This window comes from Galleria mellonella, unplaced genomic scaffold (genome assembly GCF_026898425.1).
Source record: "Galleria mellonella isolate WM207_F2 unplaced genomic scaffold, CSIRO_AGI_GalMel_v1 utg78, whole genome shotgun sequence".
NCBI classification, from domain to species: Eukaryota; Metazoa; Arthropoda; class Insecta; order Lepidoptera; family Pyralidae; genus Galleria; species Galleria mellonella.
The window spans coordinates 3,379,536-3,403,151 of record NW_026442151.1 but is presented as its reverse complement, the minus strand read 5'-3'; the positions used below and the strand labels follow the sequence as shown (position 1 = coordinate 3,403,151).

Sequence of the window (23,616 nt, the reverse complement as noted above, 5' to 3'; positions counted from 1 at the left end):
TCGCAAGCAATACCCTGTGAGACCTACCAACATACAGTTTTGCTAGCAACTGCTATGGTTCGGGTATTAGATTCACACGGATATTATCTAGAGGCACGTGCTCTGCTTGATGGCGGCAGTCAGAGTACGTTTATTTCTGAAAATTGTGCTAATAAGTTAGGATTAAAGCGGTTTAAATCTAACGTAGTAACAGTCACGGGGCTAAGCGATATTCCTGTAAGCGGTTGTAAAGAGGTTGTTAACTTGACTATTATACCCAAGTATGCGGATTTACCTGTTCTCTTTACAACGGCTACAGTTTTGAATAAAATCACTCGTAATTTGCCAGGATTCTCCTTATCACCTCGATTAGAGGATAATTATAGAGGATTAGTTCTTGCGGATGAACAATTTTTTATAAGTCGAGAAATTGATATTTTGATTGGCGCGGATCTTATTGGGGACATTTATTTAGGCGGCGGTACTATCAAGGTACACGACCACTTACCTCGTGCGATGAATACGGTGTTCGGGCATGTGTTGACTGGTCCTGTCACATTTATGGCTACAGATCCATGTCCTCGGGCTACTCATTCTTCTCATACATTTTATTCTAACATTTCTACGGATGATATTTTGAAACGATTTTGGGAAATTGAAGACCTTCCTCACGCGGTTAAAAACCCTATGGACATGGAGTGCGAGTCTATTTTTGTAAGCACTCATCAGCGGGATAAGGGCGGTAGGTATGTTGTACATTTGCCTTTTTTATCCAACAAACCTTTGCTTGGAGATTCAGTCCCATTAGCTAAGAAGCGGTTCTTGGCAATGGAAAAACGGCTTCAGCGTAATGACTCGTTGCGTAAAAAATATGTAGATTTCATGAGAGACTATGCGGAAAAGGGACATATGTCACTCTGCGTCGGTAAACCAGAAGACTATGTTTCCGGTTGTTTTTATATTATATGCCACCACGGAATTTTTAAAGTAGGTTCGGAAAATATAAGGGTCGTATTTGATGCTAGTGGTAGCACTAGTAACGGAGTTAGTCTTAATGATTGTTTGCATGCGGGGCCCAAGCTTCAGCGCGACATAATGGAGATTATTTGTAGATTTAGATTACATAAATATGTATTTACAACGGACATCCGAATGATGTTCCGTCAAATTTTGATTAACCCAAAAGATCGGCCATATCAACTCATCTTCTGGAGAGAGTCCCCAGATATGCCTCTTCAACTTTATCAATTGAATACCGTCACTTACGGGATGAAGTCGAGTCCCTATCTCGCGATACGGACCTTAAGACAGTTGGCTGAGGACGAAGAATCACGGTTTCCGGCGGCGGCGCGTCTTCTTCGTACTTCCGTGTACATGGATGACATTTTGGGTGGTGCGGATACGCTAGAAGAAGCACAAAATCTTAAGCGGGATCTGACCGGTTTATTAAAATTGGGCGGATTTGATCTCAGTAAATGGACCTCTAACACCGCGGAGTTATTGAGAGACATATCTGAGGAAGATTTAGAAAAACCTCGTATCTTTGTAGATAATGCGGACGGGCCTAGCTTCATTAAAATATTAGGCATCCAATGGGATCCCAGTAATGATAGTTTTTCTTATCATACCAAGCTAAATGATAATGTAATATGTACAAAGCGTTTCATCTTGTCGACGGTAGCTCGAACTTTTGACCCATTGGGCTGGATTTCTCCAATCATTTTACAAGGTAAGATTCTGATGCAACGGCTTTGGCTATTAAAGTTGTCATGGGATGACAAACCACCTGCGGATATTGTTGCGGATTGGCAAGGCATTTTAAAGGATTTGCCTGTAATTGAAAGTTTTAATCTGAAGCGGTTTGCCCTAGGAGATTCTAAGATTTGCTCTATTCATGGATTTGCTGATGCGTCTGAACTCGGCTATGGCGCAGCTGTTTATTTGAGAGCGGTCAATAACTGTGGTGAGGTTACTGTAACTTTAATGATGGCCAAGTCAAGAGTTTCACCAGTAAAGTCCAAACTTACCATTCCCAAACTAGAGCTTTGTGGCGCGACATTATTGGTACGGCTTACCAAATATGTCGTGGACTCTATTCAGAATGAGGTGGATATTGAAGATATTGTTTGTTGGTCAGACAGCACTATCGTACTTTCATGGCTGCGGATCTCACCTCATCTTTTGCAGACCTTTGAAGGAAATAGAGTGTCACAGATTGTCAATAGCGGTGTAGATATAAAGTGGCGGCACTTACCATCGGAAATGAACCCTGCAGACGTTGCAAGTCGTGGTTGTCGCGCGTCGGAATTGCTCGAACACACATTGTGGTGGGGTCCGTCTTGGCTTAAAGGTCAGGCTGATACCTGGCCTCAGAATATAATGAAAAAGGCAGAAGGCGATTTGCCTGGTCTTCGCAAGACGATGGTAAAAGTTCATATGGTACAGACGGAAGCGAATCCCATCTTTACGCGGTTTAGTTCATTAACTGTACTGCTAGCGGTAGTGGCTTATTGTTTTCGGTTTATTAATAATTCTAAAAATCCAAATCATAAAGTTACCGGTGTTTTGACAGCAAAGGAAAGGCAATTTGCCTTACTGCGGTTAATAAAATTGGTTCAAACTACAGCGTTTGCTAATGATTTGGATTGTATTAATCGAAAGAGTCTTTGTTCTTTAGGGTTGCGGCGGCTTATGCCTTTCGTTAGTGAGGATGGTCTATTACGTGTAGGAGGAAGATTGAATTATTCCGATTTGTCTTTTAATAGGAAACATCCTCTTCTTCTGCCAAAAGATCATCCATTAACGGTTTTAATAATTGATCATTATCACAAAATGCATTGCCATATAGGTTCAACGGCATTGCAGGCTATTTTACAAAGTCAATTTTGGATTATTTCGGCACGTCAAGTTATACGTAGCCGAATTTTTAAATGTATTTCATGCTTTCGGACAAGGGCTAAACCCGCGGAACCCTTGATGTCTTCGTTACCTACCGATAGAGTGATTGCTACGGGAGTTTTTCATACTGTGCAAACGGATTTTGCCGGACCCTTTATTATAAAGCATTCACGTTTGCGAAATGCAAAAACTTTGAAGGCGTATCTGTGCGTTTTCATTTGTTCAGCTACTAAGTGCATTCATCTTGAATGTGTTACGGACTTATCTACTTATAGTTTTCTGGCAGCTTTGACCAGGTTTACATCTCGACGAGGTCTCCCGAGTGTAATTCGGTCGGATAATGGCACCAATTATGTAGGCACAAACCGACATTTGGATGAAGTACAGCGGTATTTAGCTTCTCGGGAAGTACAAGCGGAGCTTAGTGGTACTGCTGCTAAACAAAATATTAATTGGCGTTTTAATGCGCCAGCAGCGCCACATTTTGGAGGTCTTTTTGAAGCTACGGTAAAGGCAGCCAAAACGTTATTACGGAGGGTCATCGGTGACCAGGTATTAACTTTTGAGGAGCTAGTAACGGTATTTACTAGAGTAGAAGCGGTTCTTAATTGCCGGCCCTTGTGTCCTTTGACACAAGATCCTCAAGATTTTGAAGTCTTAACACCGGCACATTTTTTAATCGGTCGATCTTTGTTATCAGTGCCCGAATATAATTTTGAGGATATTCCTAACTCGCGGTTAAATCGGTATAATCTTATTCAGGCACTGTCACAGCGTTTCTGGAGAAAGTGGAGTGAGCGGTACCTCCATACTCTTCAAATGCGGAATAAATGGATGTCTCCTACAGACCCTCCCAAGGTGGATGATTTAGTTCTAATTAAAGATGAAAATTTACCACCATTAAAGTGGAGATTAGGCAGGATTTTAGAGTTGTTGCCTGGTAAAGACAGTGTAGTACGAGTTGTGAAACTTAAGACTGCAACTGGCACTATAACGCGTCCAGTTGTCAAGATTTGCAGACTTCCCTCTAATTAGTTGCAACCTTGTTATTTATTATGTATTAGTTTAGCTTTTTTAATTTATTAGTATTATTTTTGTTGCGGTTTCATAAGTGGGTTCTGTATAAGTGCGGTCTATACAGTTTCCAATATTTATTTATTTTAAGCGGTTTTGTTTGATAAAGGCATTCAGCCTTTCTCGGGCGGGGGGATGTTTAATTTATCTGCAATATTTTTACTTCGCGGCACCACACTTTCACAATTCTACAACACACACACACACACACACACACATATAAATATATATTGTCCCTGTAAATTAGTCATTACGGGGATATATGGAAACGCCTGCCCTCTGGTGTGAGTGCCGTGCAACAACGCCTGTGTGTCAACTTTTACGCGGGAACAACCATCGACCTCCACGGCAGTGATTAAAAATATTAATAATCTTCGGTTATTTGGGGTGAGTTTAGGTTATTATTTGTTATTATTATTGTTTTTATATGCATACACATAAATCGAGGAAAAAATAGACACCGATAACACGAATTACGGGAGCCCTGAACCAGCACCTAAGTGTGAGATGAAGTAGGTGATGAAAGTCAATATTCCACCGAAATTCCTCTATATAACAGAAGTTATATTTGAATGTTCTATTACTCAGTCATATAAATGGTTGCCAGGCTTTGCATGAAAATTGGATATGGATAGATCATATTCTAGTACACATAATTTTTATTTTAATTACTCAAAACCTAAATATTTCAGAGTTACTTCTGGTATTTGCGACGCCATTGTGAACAAAGCTGTGTTTCATATTTACGGTCTGAACCCTAAACATGAAGTATCCATCATGGACGCTGAGTGACATTTAATATTACTTATTATGTATTAGAATATTAGTTAATAAAAAAATAACAAATAGTCAATAATAGTTTTATTTACAAATTTAAATAGATAAGATTCATGCAGTCATTATTATCACAATAATTAATTATAACAATCATAAAAACATTTTTACCTAATAGTAAGTCAGTCTAAAATTTTCTCCAATTTGAGCTGTATCTTCTTGGGCTTGTTAGACGGAATCACAGTGACAGACACGCGATCGCCCAGTTTCGGCGTTTGACTGCCACCCAATTTACTCCGGTGTATCAAACCGTTTTCGCCTATTCCACAGTCGACGAAGCAACCAAATGGAACTACATTGCGAACGACACCTGTAAAGGAATACATATATACATACACACACACACATACATACATATATATATATATATATATATATATATATATATATATATATATATATATATATATATATATATATATATATATATATATATATATATATATATATATATATATAATATTGTCGTGCGGTAATGGCATAGAATAGAACCCCTTTTCCCATAGGTGTCATAAGAGACGACTAAGGGAGTTTAATGATCAAGGGATTGGTGTCAGCGTCTCTCTCAAAATATCTCTAAAAACCTACTGTTACCAACCCGCCTGCCAAGCGTGGCAACTACTGGCAAAACTCCCCTTATAGGTAAAATTTATGTTCAGCAGTGGACAGAGCTGATTTTTATGATATATATTTAAATAATAATTTTAGTATTACAATTCTGTTTCTTTCTAGTCAAGCATTCTTTCTCTAAACTATTAACACGTAAATTCTGGCTTCTTTACTTTAAAAACCATACCGCAGGGGAAGAAAGGTTGTAGTGCTAATGATCCCTTTCGCTTCATGCTATCTCTTTTGCAAAACCATCATTATTAAACTCTAGTGAATTTGTCACATTGAGCCAATTAACTTCATCCTTATCTATATAATTCTTCAGAGATAACTCGCTAGAATAGATTGCAAACCTACTTCATTTTAATTTATGAAAAACTAGCTTATTACCCGCTATTTCGAAAATATGGATTTCAGAAGTAAAATAAATGAATTGGATCACTTCTAGATGGTGTATCCTTGATACGCCATCTATATATAGGTATAACATACACCAGTTTTTGAATTAGACCTTCAAGAACATACTGTGAAAACTACATCCAATTTGGTGCAGTAATTATTGCGTGATGCCAGAACAAATATATAATATTATTTTGGTGTCTATTTATCTTAAGATCTTTAATGTTTTTCTTAAATATCTTCCATGTACAGATATTATCTAGTTACATTTTAAAATGATCATCGATAATAACTGTCATAGATTCAACGTCAACTATACTGCAGACAGAATACGGGAGAAAGTATTAAATATTAAGTAACTAACCTGTGAGTGTCATTCCCTCTTGTAATTGATCCACACCCTGTACATTAAGAGAATACACAGGTCTACAGAAAGAAATAATGTTATCTTCGTTTGTTTTCTGTTTGAATGCACCTATTATAAGTTCTAATGTACTAATATCAGATCCAAGGTCCTTGCTCATTTTCTCAATGTCAAGAGTGTAGACTTTTGATTCAACCAATTGAGGGAAGTGCGGTTGAGTCAGCTCTTTTATATTCACACCAATTTTCTTTGCAAACCTGAAATCATGATTTTGTAATGTTTTGTTGTTCATATTGGTGGTTGGATTCCGATACTTTCAGATTTCAAAACAATATTCATTTATATATGATATATATGTATACTTGGGATAGAAACGAGGCGACGATAATAAATTTAACAAATATCACAAAACAATGAAGTAAAATACTGGTTTTATGTAGTTTTAAAAGGAAGGAACTTCTCAATTCACACATTACAAATACAAATTAAGTTTTGTGTGTATGTAACACAAAAACTTAATCAATTCTGAATAGCTTTTGACAACTCATTTTACAATCCATGGAGTTTACTTCCGAGTTGTCGCTATATTAATTTTGTAACAATTAAATTTTAACATAGCAAATTAGCGTAGACATATAGTCGTTGATTTTTTGCACAGCAAAATTCTATATATTATATAGATTTTTTTTATTCCTTATTTAGTTTGAAGCCATAGACATCGTTATGGTCTTAAATCTCAACCTAAAGACATTTCATTATTTTTTTTTTCCTAAAAGCTTAGAAAAAAAATGAATAAATTGAAATTGATATAGTTATTGCAAATAATATGGAAGATCCTAATTCGTAATTATAAAAATACAAATACTAACGATTTTGCTATACTGTAACTTTCCGGATGTATAATTGTAGCATCCAATGGTTCAGTACCACCAACAACTCTTAGAAAACCAGCGCATTGTTGATAGGTAGTTTTCCCAATACCGGATACTTTTAATATCTCAGCTCTTGTTGTAAATCCACCGTTATCTTGACGATACGCTAAGATTTTCTTTGCTCTTCCTTCGCTTAAGCCAGCAATGCGTCTGTAATTATAATGTGCGATATATGTATGTAACATATATAAATGAGCAGTTCTAATAGTAAAACTGAGGGAGCAGTCAAGCTTCTAGAACAGGTACACGTGCAGAAGACAAAAATGAACTCAAGGATATATAATGAAAGAAGCTTTTGTCATTCGGTTCTCTCTGCCTACCCTTAAAGAATCTAGCGTGAAGTTCAAACTCAAAAAGGTCAGACGTGAAAATAATGACGAATTACAAAAACTGAGAAATATACCAGATATAATTATGAATGCTAATAGTATTGATTATAAAGATTGCGTAGGAAAAAAAAACAAAAAATCCTTACACATCTACAAATGTGAACATGAGTTCGTTAGTTACTTCTTTGCGTTTTAATGGTTCAACTAATAAGTCATAAAATTTGACATACACGTACCATTTGGGATAGAGTGAAGTATAGGTTAACTTTTCTCTCGGCCACGTGAAGTCGGGTTCAAGACTAGTATTTAATATATTTATATAAATAAAAATGTTCATACCGTAGCATAGCTTGTGATGCGGTATTTATATCGACTCCAACCAAACTGACCACTTTTTCCACTGTGCAGTCTAGCGCGGACTCCATCATCTTTGGAGGTATATCGTGTTGATAAAGTCCAACGCCTAAATTTTTCGGATCCACCTAGGTAAAATACAAAAATTCTTATTTTGAGACTGGTCATCTTTGTAATTTCCTATAAAAGACATTTTGTATACATAACGATTGTGCGAATACATAAAATTTTTAAGGTCAATAACAAGATAGATAGATAGATAATTTATTTACATTACTTACAGCACACAAATTACAATACAAACATACACAGTAAAAGAGATAAAAAAATGAAAATAAAAAAAGCAACAAGAAAACAAAAAGCAAAATATATAAAACGACAATTTCCTTTTTTTCCCTTCAAGATCAACATATTTCACCTATATGTATAGAATATACACAATTCCATACTTGTGTATTGGAGCTGCCAGAATAAGAACAGAAAATAAAAAATCATAAAAACTACTCTTGTCCAAATGTTTTTCTTGTCATAACATATACCATATAAAACAAAACTTACTTTTATCAATTCTCCCAGTGGATCCAACACCCTTCTGGCGATTGATAATGCAGAGATTAAATTCGGGTCCATATTAGGATGCTCCTAAAAAAACAAAAACTATGATACTTACTACATAAATACAAATCGAATACGAAAATAAGATTTTTTTTTATTTTTAAATAACAAAATTTCTGTCTAAGGACACTGCTATAAGTATACACTGCTATAAGTAGCATAATTAATAGATTAATTTTTAGTTTCTGTGCGACTAATGACTTCGTTTTCGCCCAGTATAATAATCAATACAGGCCATCATCATCATCATATCAGCAGTTAACTTTTCATTGCTGAACATAGGCCTTCTCTATAAAGGGGATTTGCCAGTACTTGCGACTCTTGGCAGGCGGGTTGACAACCGCAGTTAGACTTTGGTGACGTTTTAAGAAGGACGCTGTCGCCCATCGTTCGAACATTAAGTTCCCTAAGTCACTTCTTATGACACCCATCAATCAATGTAGATAAATAACCAATAACTGTTGCTGACTAATTCAATCTAAAAATAATTGATCCAATATATTATATTTGATACCTTTTGAGCTTCTTTACTTATCGAATAAATAGAAGCACCTTGTTCCGGCACTATTACAATAGGTATATTGCCAGCCACGTGGTGGGCTTTCAACCAAGACTCAGTCTCACGACATGCGGTTCCATTACCCAAACTAATTAATTCTACTCTGAAACAATATGAACACTTAAGTATATTCAGAAATAATTTACAATATTTTGGATAAAGAAAGTGATAAAAAAAATTACAAACGACAGAAACGGTCTTATAGTTAGCAACAACCTCTTTCAGGCAACTAATAAAAAAAAAAGTTATGGAATAAAGGAGACGTTTTATACCTGTATTTTTGTAAAAGATATTTCAATTGTATAACTGCTGGATCGTGTTGATTATTTTGTCTTAAATTCGGATGTATCGTGCAAACTTCAATTTTATCTCCATTTGGATTAATAATACCTACCTGAAATTAAAATATGTTAATTGTTATCATTAATATATTTAAAAAAGGAGACAGTTTTTATTTCCACTGTAATATTGAGTATAATAGGCATGTGCATTAATATTGTATTATATTTCATGTTTGTTATATATGTTATAATGCAATATGCTGTTGGTGTTCCTTTAAATAAATAAATATTTAGCTAATTATGCACTAATATCATAAATAATAGTTTTTTTAAAGTTAATGCCAGTTTTTTTTTTTCTACTACATACAAAACTACAGGCACTAATCTAAGAGAATATAAGTAGTAGGTAGGTAGTACATGATACTACCTATTAGGTATTCTGTACTAATTAACTTATCAATAATTACCTTACACCCAGCCTTAAATCCAGGATCCAATCCAGCTATTGTTCTATTCTTTATAGGTTCAGTCAACAGATATTTCTCAAGATTGGTAGTGAATGTCCTCACAGCTTCCTTCTGTGCTACAGAAGTGAGGTCCGAACGTACTTGTCTTGAGAGCCACGGCTTGATGAGTCGATTAAAGGCATCGCCTAGACCTTTACAAACCCAATGTTTGCTCTTCCATAATGTTAGACAGAATCTGAAATATTAAAAGAGTATTCAATTATATACTTCAAAACTTCAACAAAAATTTAATGATGTTAGAAACCCCTCTCCCTATGTGTACATTTCTCTAGAAAGGAAAATAAAAAACAGGATTCCTAATTATTTTATTTATTGTGATGAAATTTTTTTCGAGTAGTTTTTGTTTCTATAACGAACGTACAGACAGACAGATAGACAGACAAAAATTTTACTGATTGTATTTTTGGCATCAGTATCGATCACTAATCACCCCCTGATAGTTATTTTGGAAATATATTTCATGTACAGAATTGACATCTCTACAGATTTATTATAAGTATAGATAACCGAGTCAAAATTTAGAGTCCAGGTTCACAAGTATGTATATTTTATTTATTTAAGATAAAAATAGGCGTGCAAAGTAATTAATTTACCTTTCTAATTTATTATAAAACCAATCAGGAATAATGACTTTTACAGACAGGATCTTCTCATCTTCTCCTCTATTGATAGCTAAAATTTGATGAGGTTTTACGAATTGACATGGACATGACCATTGAAAATACAACTCGTATGTCTCTGGGTCAGATTTAGAATCAATCTTTTTGCTACTGTCCACCTTCACTTTTGTAGAGCTTTTAGTTCGACTACTTTGTATTATGAATCTTGTTTCTTCTTTCCTATATTATATAAAGTTAAATTATTAAATAATCCATTTAAATATACATTTCACAAAATTATTCGTTTAGTTATGGTTACAAAGACGATTTTACGAATTGATACATAAAAAAAAAACTATTTTGGAATAAAATCATTATAATAGGGCAGGATAATTTTTATTAATATTTACTTACTTTTACAATTGGCACTGCCATTTGTGTAATTTGTTAAGAAAATCTGTTATTCAAGGGGATTTTGTAGACTACCTTTATAAAATACATAGAATAGCAAGAGAATATTTCAACTTTAAGTCAATGAAAATTTACTACATAAACATTTTACTAATATAATAAAATTGGAACTAGATTATATATGTAAACGAAATATATATGTATATGCAAATATACATATATATTTCGTTTATATATATATATATATACAAATATAGGCAAAACAGTATACTCTGTTATGCCCATGGTACAGCTCATGTCTATAGACGACAGTTACCACTTTCCATCAGGTGGGCCATCAGCTTGTTTGCCATTCTAAGTTGTATAAAAAAATTATACATGTATAAGTGAGAGGTTTAAGAATTTTTTTATGAGAGGGCCTTAATAAACGAAATATATATTTTTTAGAATATTTTTTGTCTCTTTGTCTGTATGTTTGTGCTGGTATCATTATTGGCTACTGCACAAAATTAGATGTGGTTTTCACAGTTGTGTTCTTGAAGATTTAACTCAAAATCTAGTGTATGTGTGTATTTAATTGATCTTCATGTAAAGTAGTAAAGAAAAAAACCAGTACAAGTATAAAATATTATGACAAATGAGATATGAATTAGTCACATAATTGATAACATAATAAATTAGTAGAAAATTAAATTGGCTCACAATTTCCGCATTTGTTCAAGAACTCTTATATCTTTATAAATAACATCGGCTATTATGTGAGTGATGTGTGTATCCACTTTCTCTACTGATGACAGCTCTTCATCATCGGTGCATAAAGACTTCAGATCAATGTATTGCCCATTTAACATTGCTACTGCATATGACTCTAGGCCTAAATTACGAGCTCTTTCCGCCAACGATAGTGAGTGAGATTTCAATGGTGCATACTGTAAAAAAATCAATATCTTTTAATTTTCAAGAGGAAAAAGATCTTATGATAAGTATAGTACCAAAAAAACAAAAGAAAATTTTAATACAACACTACACAAAGAATATTTAAAACATTTCTAAGTCTTACTACATTCATTTATAGCTTTAGAATGATTTTTAAATGGTATTTAAAAATTTATTATTACAAATTGAATTTGAATTATTTATATGGGAAATTAATTTTGCCAAGCAAATTGTATTCTAATATGATGGGTGAGATAATTATGGCAATGAATTTTTTATACAAAAAAATAAAATTGAGTTTCATGAGTAACATATGTATAAAGAGTTAATAGTTACTACAAATTAAACTTATAATTACCACTAAATCAATTTCAGGCAAACTCTTAGCATTCAAAATGCTTTTTTCAACATCTGGTGTTAGCTTCTTTGACTTGCGCAGTGTTTCAATCACAGACTTTATCTTCTTTTTCAACTGTGTAACATTTTGATAACTTTCAAATAACTCCTGCAAACTATTGGCAAATATTTATAAAATTACATTCAAAATTAAAATGAATTTGATATAATATAGTGGCATAATAATTTACCGATCAGGCATTAAAAAATCTACTGCTTCTTTTCTATATCGAGCAATAAAGGGCAAAGTGCATCCTTGAGATAAAAGTGAAATGAAATTATGAGCCAATTTCTGTGGAATCTTCTCAATATGTGATAATATAGCAGCCTCATCATCTTCAATTACAGTATTTTCTGAGTCATCATTACTGTTGGTAAAAGTTGTTTTATCACTATAATCAATTTCAATATTTCTTTTCATTTTTTTACTGGGAACTTTATCATCTAGCTTGCCTTCTTCTTTGCTTTTGATATTTCCTTTACATTCCTTGATGTTTTGTGGGCTTCTAGTCCTAGGTTTATTCTTCATTATAGGAACTTCTGATTCCTTTTCTGTATCTTGAACCTTCCGTTTTCTTTTACTTATTGAATCTGCCATTTTTGTCTCTTAGAGTAATGCAATTAACTAATCCATAACATCTGAACAAAAATATATTGGAAAGGTTTTAAATGTGTAAGCCTGTATTTAGAAATCTTTACATATAAATGTGCAAGTGAGTTTGTTAACTTATAGGGCATTCACAATTTAACCAATTACTATGAAATATAATATTTATTCCAGCTATAAAACATATTCCTGTTACATGGATAAATACACAAATGAATGTTAGCCTTTATTAAGTAAACTTTTTATTAATTAAAACTATTTTTCTACATTTACAATTAAAGATGTTGAACCTATATCTCTCTGTAATCAAAGCTGATTTTTTTTTCAGATACACCACAAAGGAAAGTATTCTATTAACAAGCCTTTCAGTAAACAAATCAATTGTTAACAAATGTGTTAGTCATTTTTAGAGGATTTTTCATCTGGGTAGCAAAGATTTGTGAGTTTAAAATCCTTTGGATTGAGCTATTGAAAAATAATATTTGTTATTCATTTCAAAAACTATCTTTTATATTGAAACATTTCAGAACAAAATATACCTAAGTACAGTCTAGAATCTTTACAGTTCTTTGTGTTACAATTAAGGGCCAATGAGTACAATTAAGAATAGCAACAATTTTTTGGTTTCTAAATAAATTCTTTAATTTAGGATGAACATTGACTACTATCTCCCAATAATGCAATAGGGGGAAAGAGATTTATGGTAATGTAGACTACCAATCTCATTGTTATCAATATACCCATTAGGTTGACCTCTATGCTGTTCCTCCTGAAAACTATCGTGACTAATTTAGCGTTGAATTTGTCACAATGGGCTAACTGACCTGCTTTTTCATTGTCACCTATCCATCACTAGTGTCCCCACCAGCATATACTATTAGCGCGGGCGGAGCTACTAATCCATTATAATCAATTATAAAAAAAATAATGCGGTAAAGTTGTAGAAAAAAAAATAGTGATTAATGAGTACCATTAAGGTAATAATAACATATTTAATGAACTAAAATTGTTAAGTACTTAGAATGCACGAATATACAAACAAAATTATAGAAATCATAACAATACACTGAATTTTATATAAAATACTTTTACTACTCATTTACGTTAGTTAACACTCATTATTTCAATTATTAATTTACCACCAACGTACCTAATATTCTGAGATGTTAATATTTGATATTATTGATTTTCCTATTATAAAAATAAAATACGTTTTAGTTGAAAAACAACAAAAAAATTCAAATACATTAAAAAAAACTGCAACTGACAAATAAATAAATAACAGCCGAATGACAGCTTTGACTTCTCTGACATTTTTTCTAGAAGTTATTAAAATCAGATTCGGTTTATACAGGGCGACGTCACTCCGAATAAATAATCAATATGAATTAATACAACCATCTCTAGTATATATCTCTATCTCATTATTTTAAAAAATAGGGCTTAATTCATCAATATAATTCTATTATTCACGATATCACGATGTTAAAAAAGAAGTCCGATTTATTAACAAAATTGGTAATTTTCTAATTCTAAACTGAATTTCACAATAATTTTTGCAATTAACAGGGATCAAGGAGTTATACATGTCGATTGCAAAAATATTAATTTCTGTGACCATTTAAACTATTGTATGTGGAGTATAATAAAATTATTGGGCGTTACATTGAATAAATGCCACAAGAGTCGAGTTGTTATGACGAAACACAATTTTTATTATTTTTAATGTTGCATACAAATGATTGTATAGAACATTTACAGTCATTTTTATTCAAAGTGTAATGAGTGTGATTTGTAACATTTATTTTGTAAATTTGTATCCATATAGTTTAACTACCTATTAGAAAAAAAAAAACGCGGGAAACGTTTAAAAAAGCGGGAGTGTTTTTTGATCTTCTTTAAATTAATTTTATTTTTAATTATATAAGGATTAGTTTTATTTATATATTGTGTATTAGATTGTATATATAATTGTATATTTTGTAGTAATAGTGTTTGTTGCTGTAAATATTGGTAAGTAAATTACCTATATTAACATTATGGATCCACCTATAGACCCTGGGGGGACAACCCCCCAGGTGTCTGCAAATATAACTATCCCATTTAATAATAGTTTTGATATATTGGGTGAATCTAGTATGGACACAGATGGTTCTAGCGTTGCAAGTTCTAAACGTAAGCGAGTACGTGGCGAACGTCGCATTTGCAAACATTGCAATAAAAAACGAAGGAGGCACACCAAAGGTCTCGAATCTAAAATTAAAGATAGTGATTGTCAATGTATTGAGGATGAGAATCAAACTCTAGTATCAATACCAGTTGTAAATAATACCGAGTCTGTTAAACCTGCTTCTCCACCCAGTACTTTAAGCAGAACTTTGTACAATGCCGAGGATGTAGCTCCTTATGTCGTTCATGTACAAAAAAATGAAACACATCCTAATGATAACACTACATTACATCCTATTGCATTTGGTCGCTTTTTACACACTAATAAGATAAATAATATAGTGAATGGTAGCCTCAAAAGAATAGGAAGAAACCGTTTATCGCTTTCTTTCTCAAATTTTGAAAATGCAAATGCATTTTTAAATAATAGTCACTTAGAAACACATAATTTTAAGGCATTTATACCTTCTTTCCATGTAACCCGTATGGGAATTGTGAGGGGTATTCCTAAAGATTGGACAGAAGAGGAAGTAATCCAAAATATATCAGTACCTATAGGTTGTGGGAGAATTCTAAAAACCAGAAGAATTAAGAAAAAGACCATTAATGAAGGACAACCAAGTTTTATTAATACTGAAACTATTGTTATTACTTTTGATGGACAAATATTACCAAAAAGAGTATTTATGTTTTACACATCATTAACTGTAGATTTGTACATTTACCCCACTATCCAATGCTATAACTGCTGTAGGTTCGGACATGTCAAGATGCAGTGTCGTTCAAATCCTCGGTGTTATAAATGCAGGCAAAATCATACAGGTGATAAATGTGAAGTAGATGAGGAAAATGTTTCTTGTATCTTGTGTAATGGTTCTCATTCAGCAATTAGTAAGAAATGTCCTGAATATGCACGTCAGAAAGCCATTAAAGAAACAATGGCCCACAGTTGTGTTTCTTATGCTGAAGCATCAAAATTTCATCCTCCCACTTCTAAACTATATTCAGATGTATTAACATCATCATCTCCGTCAAATAAATCTCATTTTCAATCTTCTTTCCTCAAAGAGAAATCATCATTACCACATATTCAATCATCACATAAAAAAACAGTTACACTTAAACCACGCTCTCCTCAAAAAGCACAACAAGGATATGATCGTTCTGCCCATGAAGCCATAGTTAAGGAATATAATATTCCTGCTCCCTCTAATGGTTGTGCATTATCATCAAATAATATTGACAATAATCAATCCATCTTTGATATTATTCTCATGCTTATTAAAGTGTTATCGCAATTGAAAATGATACAAACAACTTTACCACCGTCCAACGATGCCATTTACAATGTATTTTCTCAATTATTAACTTCTCACAATTGATTACAAAGTCCTAATAATTCAGTGGAACTGTCGTAGCATAACAAACAAGAAATCAGACTTATTTTATTTGATTAATAAATATAATCCTTTTATAATAGCTCTCCAAGAGACTCGGTTAAAGCCAGGATATCCTTTTAGGATTTCAGGCTTTACAAGTCTCCGTGATGATAGAGCTGACGGATATGGCGGTGTTGCCATATTGGTCAAAAACTCCCTTCCTTTTTCTTCTTTTTCGCTTCCTGTATATAGCGGCATTAATGCAGCTGCTATAATTATAAATGGTATCTGTTTTGTTACTTTATATATTCCTGATCCTACATGCCAAATATATTCACAACTAGAACAATTATTTTCAATTTTACCTAAACCTTTTCTCGTAATGGGCGATTTTAATGCTCAACACCAATCGTGGGGCAGTTCTACTTCTAATTTTTATGGTGGAAAACTCCTGACGATAATTGACACTTACAACTTATGTATTATTAACTCAGATGTACCAACACGTAGAACTGCACCGAATGAAGGGTTTAGTGCTCCTGACATTTCAATATGTTCTTCTGATTTAGCTTCTTCACTGTCGTGGTATCCTCATTCCTCTACTTTCGGAAGCGATCACTTTCCCCTCATTCTTTCTTTTCCAATTTCCATTCCCTCAAGTCGAAAGAGTGGTCCTCGGCTTAAATATAATTTATCAAATGTAGACTGGAATATTTACAAACAATATTTAGATAATAAAATATCGGAGTTACCTATTGTTTACCATGGAAATGAACATCAATGTTGTAATGACTTGATGATAAATATGAAGGAGGTTGCTGATTTATTATTTCCTGTTAAAAATAGTGCTTCAGGGAAAATTCCCTCGCCACCTTGGTGGGACAAAGATTGTACGGAAGCAATTAAAAATCGTAAAGAGGCTGAAAAAAATTATAATAATTACATGACACCAGAAAATTTTGAAATTTACACCGCAGTTTCACGTTCTACTCGAAAACTACTGAAAAAAAAGAAATTAGAAGGCTGGAGAAGATTTTGTTCTTCTATCTGTCCAGAAGTTAATTCATCAGTCGTTTGGAATAATATTAAAAGATTCAGATCTGCCTTTAGTGATCATACATCACGTTCTGCACTCGATTTAACTTTAGCGAATAAATTTTTAGATCGTCTTGCTCCTAGTTATGTGCCGGAATGCCTTTACAATATTTCTCTATCCGTCTCTGACGAATTATTCGAACTTGACTCTCCTTTTACTCTAGTAGAACTTAAAGGTGTTCTAGCTTCTATTAAAGACTCTGCACCGGGAGAAGACGGTATACCGTATTCCTTTTTTAAAAATGCTAGCGATGCGACATTAATTTACTTTTTAAATATAATTAATTCCATAATTATTTCGGGAAATATACCTACTTCATGGAAGTCTCAGATTATTATACCATTTCTAAAGCCTCATAAACCACCTTCTGAACCATCTTCATACCGTCCTGTTGCACTTTCCTCTGTCTTACTAAAGCTAGCTGAACATTTAGTGAAAAACCGTCTAGAATGGTTTTTAGAAAGTAATAACTTACTATCCCCGAACCAGTTTGGTTTTAGGAAAGGTAAGAGCACCTTAGATAATGTGAGCATTCTTATTTCAGATATTCATATAGCTTTCTCACAAAATTTGTCAATCCTCTCAGCCTTTTTAGATATAAATTCTGCCTATGATAATGTAATAATTTCTATTTTAAAAACTAAATTACAAGCTCTAAATGTACCGGTAATGCTTTCTAATTTCATTATTAATATTTTATCAGAAAGAACAATATATATGAATTTAGATGAAGATACCAAATTATCTAGAACAGTATGGAAAGGCCTTCCACAAGGATCTGTTCTCAGTCCAATCTTATTTAACATATACACATACGATCTAGAATTATTCCTTGATAAATCCGTCAAAATTTTACAATATGCTGATGATCTTTTATTATATTTTATTGCGAAGTCCATAGAATCTGCTTCTGCCAAATTATCTGATTCATTAGATTTGTTAAAAACGTGGTTAGATGCAAATGGTCTTAATCTTTCTGTAACCAAGAGTAGTGTAGTTTTGTTTTCAAGAATGAGATCACCGCAACAAATTAAGGTGCTTTATGATAACTCATACATTCCTATAAAGACTGAAATTAAATTTTTAGGTATCGTGCTAGATAATAAATTAACAGGTCTGTCCCACTGTAATTATATTTCTACGAAATGTGAGCGTAACCTCAACATTCTTAGGTGCCTTGCTGGAGTTTGGTGGGGAGCACATCCCGTTTCACTAAAACTTGCTTATAATGGTCTTATAAGGAGTGTCATTGATTATGGAACTTTTTTGTTAGCTCCAGGAAGTTCATTTGCTTTTAAGAAATTGGATTTAATTCAATCAAAGGCCTTGAGGATTATCTCTGGAGCAATGAAATCAAGTCCAATCAATGCTTTACAGCTCGAAGTCGGTGATCCACCTTTGGTTTTAAGAAGACAATATCTATCTGATCGCTTCTTTTTTCGTTGTTTACAATTATCTGATCATCCGCTTATTCAAAAGTTATCTCAACTACATATCTTTATTTCGTCTTCATCTTATTGGAAACATAAAAAACCTCCATGTTTAATACAAAGTTATGAAAAATATAAATCCATAGAATCTCCCACTTTTACATCGTCCTGTTTTCCCATTTATAAATGCTCATATCAATCTTTAGTTTTATCTCCTAATATTAAATATGATTTTGGGTTATTAAAAAATGATTCAGAATTGAATGCCAAATTTATGTTTATAACTGACATTGAATGGAATGAATGGCACTACATCTTTACTGATGCATCAAAACCAGACAATAGCGGTTGTGTAGGTGTGGGTGTGTTTCATTCACAATTTAATATCGTTCAAAAAATTAAACTTCCACCGGAGTCTTCAGTTTTTACCGGGGAATGTTATGGTATTTTAAAAGCTGTAGAATATATACTTTTAATGAAATTACATAAGGCAATAGTTTTCACTGACTCTATGAGCTCTTTGCAAGCTCTAGCCAAATATCCGTTTAAATCAAAACCAGTTTATCCCATTATTTGTGACATAAGACAAAGTCTTTATCTTTGCATGTTGAGAGGTTATTCCGTTTCTTTTGCCTGGTTACCAGGACACAGTGGTATTAGCGGCAATGACAAAGCTGACCTTATTGCAAGAGAGGCTGTAACTTGTGGTGATATGTATCCGTATCATAATTACTGTAGTGACCTAGCTTGTCTCCCAAAAATATATTTAAGGTATGCCTGGAAGGAATATTGGGAAAAAACAAGTACAATAAAAGGAAGATTTTATCGCCTTATACAACCCGATATTCCTTTCAAACCATGGTTTTGTAAATTAAAGCTTGGAAAGACCGCAACAACTATTATAACTCGTATGCGTCTAGGTCACGTATGCACACCTTCTCATTTATACAAGCTTGGTATTGTACAAAGTTCGTCGTGTAATTGCGGTGCTGAAGTGGCGGACTTGAATCATATATTCTTCTCATGTTCTAAATTTGACCACACCTCCCTTTTTAATCATCTCCGATCCATCCGTGTTCCATTCCCAACTTCTATTCTTACTCTACTTTCTTCCAATGATCCTATTATCTATAAAATACTATCTTCATATATATATGATAACAATATTAAGATTTAGTTATATTACATGAATACATTTATAGTTGCATCAATTGCTTTTCCTATATATTTATAAGTATATTCTCATATGTACAAGTATATGTTTCATATCCTATAAATATCCTAGACCTAATCCTTATCCTTTCTAAATTCGTTTGTGTTAGGTATTTTTATTACTATTATCGTTTCCCCGTTTTGTTCTTGGCAAAATACCCTAATATCGGGGTGAACGCCACAAAAAAAGAAAAAAAAAAAAAAAAAAACTACCTATTAGATAGTTTTTAAATATGTTAAATACACAAGATGGATTAGATGTTTATAAAAGACTGGTACGCTATTATTATAATGGGTTTCTTAATTTTGTTTTAAACGTAAGTAAGCTACTTATAAATATTATCATTAATTAAAATGTAAACAATACTGTCACAAGGTATATATATAAATAGCTAGTCTGCCTGCACTATTGTTATACGCTAGCGGGGCACCAGTGATAGACAGTAGGCGAGGATTAAAGTGTCTCCGTTGGCCCATTGTGACGAATTCCACAAAAATTAACCACGATGGTTTCCAAGGGAAACCGCGTGGAGGTCGACCTGGTAGGGTATATTGTTAGCAACGGGCCTCTTATTGACATTTACTGACAATCCGTCCCCCCCCCCCTTACCTAAATACTAGAATATATACGTTACAGACATAGTCCCTATATATATTTATTTTTTCCATTTCATTACATTGTTAAATTAATAATAAAAATATCAAGAGATTTTAGAATGCTGTAAAGTGTATAAGTACATATTTTTATCTTCATTGTCATTATTATTACAGGATGAAGATATTAGTGCTCTTACTTGGAGTAAACAACAGGAATTACTACAATCAATAGTCCATTGCTCTTTGATTAAAAAATACCCCGTTAACAATGAATTTTCAAGATTATATTTTAAAAAACTTATATCATGTTTGGAAAAAGCAGGACAAGAAGTTCATGATGAATTATATATAGGATTATGTAATATAATGAATAATACTTCTGACGATAATTTATTTCGCTATCGTCATCACATTATTGGTAATGATTTTAATAATATTATTACCATAAAAGAGACTAAAAATATGGTTGTAAATGGTACAACAGGAATGAAAACATGGGAGGTAATTTTTTGCTATTTATTATTAAATTTTAACAAAAATATATAACTATTACCTTGTTATTTTTTCCTATTAATTAATCCATAATTAACGAAAACATCAATAATTTTCTTGATATTTTGTTGTAGATTTTTTAGGTGTAAGATATTTATATACTTCTCTGAAATATTAATATATTTCTATAATAGGTATTGGTCATTTTTAATTTTTAGGCAGCATTTATGCTTGTGGACTGGGCACTATGTAATCAAGGTGTATTTCGTGATAAAACAGTATTTGAACTGGGTTCTGGAGTTGGTTTTACTGGCATTGTTATATCGAAGTTTTGTAAACCAAGGGAAATGATATTATCGGATTGTCATGATGATGTACTCAAGATGATAAGTGATAATATTGAAATTAATTTTCCTAATATGACAGTGAAGGAAGTTAATAATTGTAAATCATTTGTTAACGAAAAACATTGTTTGGGTAATATTCTATGTAATAATTATTATTACTTGATGATTTTAGTGTACTAATAATAATGACTTTAGATAGGAAGCCTACTTAAAATAATTAATATGTAAAATAATTAAATTACTATTGCATTTACAATTAATAAAATCATTTTAAACATTATCCTCATTAACAATGCAAAAAATATTTTCGACACTCCTGATTTATATAATAACAACAACATAAATAATTAGTTAAATTATTTATTTTCTAGGTACAATGAATTTAGATTGGAACAATGATAATAATATGGAAAATATAGCACTAAAGAAACCACCAGATATTATAATTGGAGCAGACATAGTATATGATCCTTCTTTATTACTTCCACTTTGTAATGTCATCCAAGATTTCTTACAAAGCAATAATAATATAGAAATCTATATTGCTAGTGTCATTCGCAATGAAGCTACATTTGAAACTTTTTTAAGCATATTAGGTATGTATACTTTTTTTTTATAATCCAGGGAACAAACGGGCATGCGGCTCACCTGATGGTAAGTGACGACCATCATCTATGAGTACCTGTAATATCTGAGGTATTACAGGTGTGTTGCTGGCCTTTTAAAAAGGAATATGCTCTTTTCTTGAATGTCACGATGTCATATCGGTTCTGAAATCCTTCTTAATATTATAAATGTGAAAGTGAGTTTGTTTGTTTGTTTAGTACTTTAGGTATAGAGCCTTAACAGCTTAAGCAATCACTATGAAATTTGGTATATACGTGCCATATGGAATAAAGGAAGACATAGGCTACTTTTTATCGACGCGAACAAAGTCACGGGTAAAAGCTAGTACTTACTATAAAATCGTAATCTATATCTTTGTTTAATGTTTTCTAATTATGTTTTAACTATTGCAGATACGAAAGGTTTGACATATCATAAGTTGCAGCAAGAAGAAAGCGTATTTGTAGAGTGGGACAACACTATACAAAGATGTTTATTAAAAATAAAGATGCTTTCATAACTATGTGTAATATACTTTCTAAAACCTAATAAAATATTCTCCCCCACAGACTTTGATAAAGAACGGTTCTGAGCCACCTGCATCCGCTTACTTCCTGCAATGCATTTGAGATCGTCACTCTATTTAGTGGAGGGTCGCCCTACACTGCGTTGTCCATACGAAGTCGTGACTCTAAAACCTTTCTTTCTCATCGGTTGTCGGTTTTTCGAGCGAAATTTTTTTTTGCGGTATAAAATAGCAAACAAGCTGACGATTCACCTGATGGGAAGTGGTAACTGTCGCCTATAGACATGAGCAGTACTATGGTCATAACAGAGTATACAGTTTTGTTCATGATACCCCCCATAACACTTTAGTTCTTAGGAATGCGTTGCTATTCCTAAGAACTAAAGTGTTATGCCCCTGTACCCTGTAAATTCACTATCATGTCCCACACTTCAAACCAAAACACCCATGGATATACAACTTCACGGTTGAAACACGAATGTATCGACTGTTGCTAGCCCATTTCGACTTCAGCTTTTTTTATATTTTGGGCTATGAGTATATCCGCAGTTCATCCGAGTTAGAATCGTCGGTTAACCTCTCAGTCAAAGTTGGACTTACCTAGTCAAGTTCTTTCAGGTACATATACTCGTCGTTCTCAATTATGCCTAGTATAGATGCGATATGGACGTTCGACATGATTTTAGTTTTGTCCATGTTTATATTAAGACTTACCAGTCTAGAAGCACTATTGAGGTCATTGAGCATAGTATTCAAGTCCTTCAGGGATTCCGCCATGAATACTATATCATCGGCAAATTGAAGGCGAATAATGTATTCGTCATTGATTTTATACCATATTTTTTACAGTCCAGGATTTGCAGTACCATGATCAGTTTCTTTTATAAGATATCACCCTGGCTGTTAAACCTTTAATAAAATATGACAAAATTGATTAATTTTAAGATATGGGAAGTTTAGAACAATCAACATGTTTTTTATCAAATAACTAAAAGAACCGATATATTTTTGTTTTTGTACGAGTGTGAGATTTTTATATTTATGTTTATACATATTTTT

At 32.9% G+C, this 23,616-nt stretch overlaps 3 protein-coding genes across 18 annotated transcripts in view; 2 read left to right on the top strand and 1 right to left on the bottom strand.

Moving 5' to 3' along the window:
* Positions 1–4,807, top strand: part of LOC113517617 (cilia- and flagella-associated protein 65-like) — a 24,248-nt gene extending 19,441 nt beyond the window's left edge. For all 6 annotated transcript variants that reach the window (XM_026902350.3, XM_052901449.1, XM_052901450.1 and 3 more), the window contains one exon: positions 4,644–4,807. In XM_026902350.3, coding sequence (XP_026758151.2) covers positions 4,644–4,743 — 100 coding nt within the window. In that variant the 3' untranslated portion in view covers positions 4,744–4,807. The remainder of the gene's footprint in view (positions 1–4,643) is intronic.
* Positions 4,798–23,616, bottom strand: LOC113517480 (S1 RNA-binding domain-containing protein 1). 5 transcript variants are annotated; one of them, XM_052901453.1, is made up of 14 exons: positions 23,272–23,616; positions 22,074–22,195; positions 12,288–12,735; positions 12,059–12,212; positions 11,467–11,693; positions 10,348–10,593; positions 9,695–9,929; positions 9,219–9,340; positions 8,902–9,049; positions 8,331–8,414; positions 7,758–7,900; positions 7,027–7,239; positions 6,158–6,414; positions 4,798–5,095 (listed from the first exon to the last, which is right to left on the bottom strand). In XM_052901453.1, exons 3-14 carry the CDS (start codon positions 12,692–12,694, stop codon positions 4,908–4,910), a joined length of 2,424 nt encoding a protein of 807 aa, XP_052757413.1. In that variant the 5' UTR covers positions 12,695–12,735; positions 22,074–22,195; positions 23,272–23,616; the 3' UTR covers positions 4,798–4,907. The 5 variants fall into 5 exon arrangements, with proteins under 5 accessions (XP_052757413.1, XP_026757955.2, XP_052757414.1 ...); XM_026902154.3 differs by lacking the exon at positions 22,074–22,195; XM_052901454.1 differs by lacking the exon at positions 23,272–23,616 and having other exon boundaries at positions 22,074–22,279.
* Positions 14,171–22,552, top strand: LOC113517481 (protein-lysine N-methyltransferase EEF2KMT). Of its 7 annotated transcripts, none has more exons than XM_052901456.1 (5): positions 14,171–14,221; positions 20,761–21,087; positions 21,297–21,555; positions 21,797–22,021; positions 22,445–22,552. In XM_052901456.1, exons 1-5 carry the CDS (start codon positions 14,186–14,188, stop codon positions 22,549–22,551), a joined length of 954 nt encoding a protein of 317 aa, XP_052757416.1. In that variant the 5' UTR covers positions 14,171–14,185; the 3' UTR covers position 22,552. The 7 variants fall into 7 exon arrangements, with proteins under 7 accessions (XP_052757416.1, XP_052757419.1, XP_052757417.1 ...); XM_052901459.1 differs by lacking the exon at positions 14,171–14,221 and adding an exon at positions 14,566–14,716; XM_052901457.1 differs by lacking the exon at positions 14,171–14,221 and adding an exon at positions 19,101–19,220.

What these genes read in the sequence shown, in the direction of transcription:
- LOC113517480 (XM_052901453.1), bottom strand. Translation starts at nt 12,694, where the DNA reads ATGGCAGATTCAATAAGTAAAAGAAAACGGAAGGTTCAAGATACAGAA. An exon ending in CTTGAACAAATGCGGAAATT is followed by an intron (nt 10,594 to 11,466) that starts GTGAGCCAATTT and finishes TATATAATATAG; the next exon opens with GAAAGAAGAAACAAGATTCA. An exon ending in GCATCACAAGCTATGCTACG is followed by an intron (nt 7,240 to 7,757) that starts GTATGAACATTT and finishes TTATAATTACAG; the next exon opens with ACGCATTGCTGGCTTAAGCG.
- LOC113517481 (XM_026902156.3), top strand. Translation starts at nt 20,223, where the DNA reads ATGTTAAATACACAAGATGGATTAGATGTTTATAAAAGACTGGTACGC. An exon ending in TTCTTAATTTTGTTTTAAAC is followed by an intron (nt 20,307 to 20,760) that starts GTAAGTAAGCTA and finishes TTATTATTACAG; the next exon opens with GATGAAGATATTAGTGCTCT. An exon ending in CAGGAATGAAAACATGGGAG is followed by an intron (nt 21,088 to 21,296) that starts GTAATTTTTTGC and finishes TTTAATTTTTAG; the next exon opens with GCAGCATTTATGCTTGTGGA.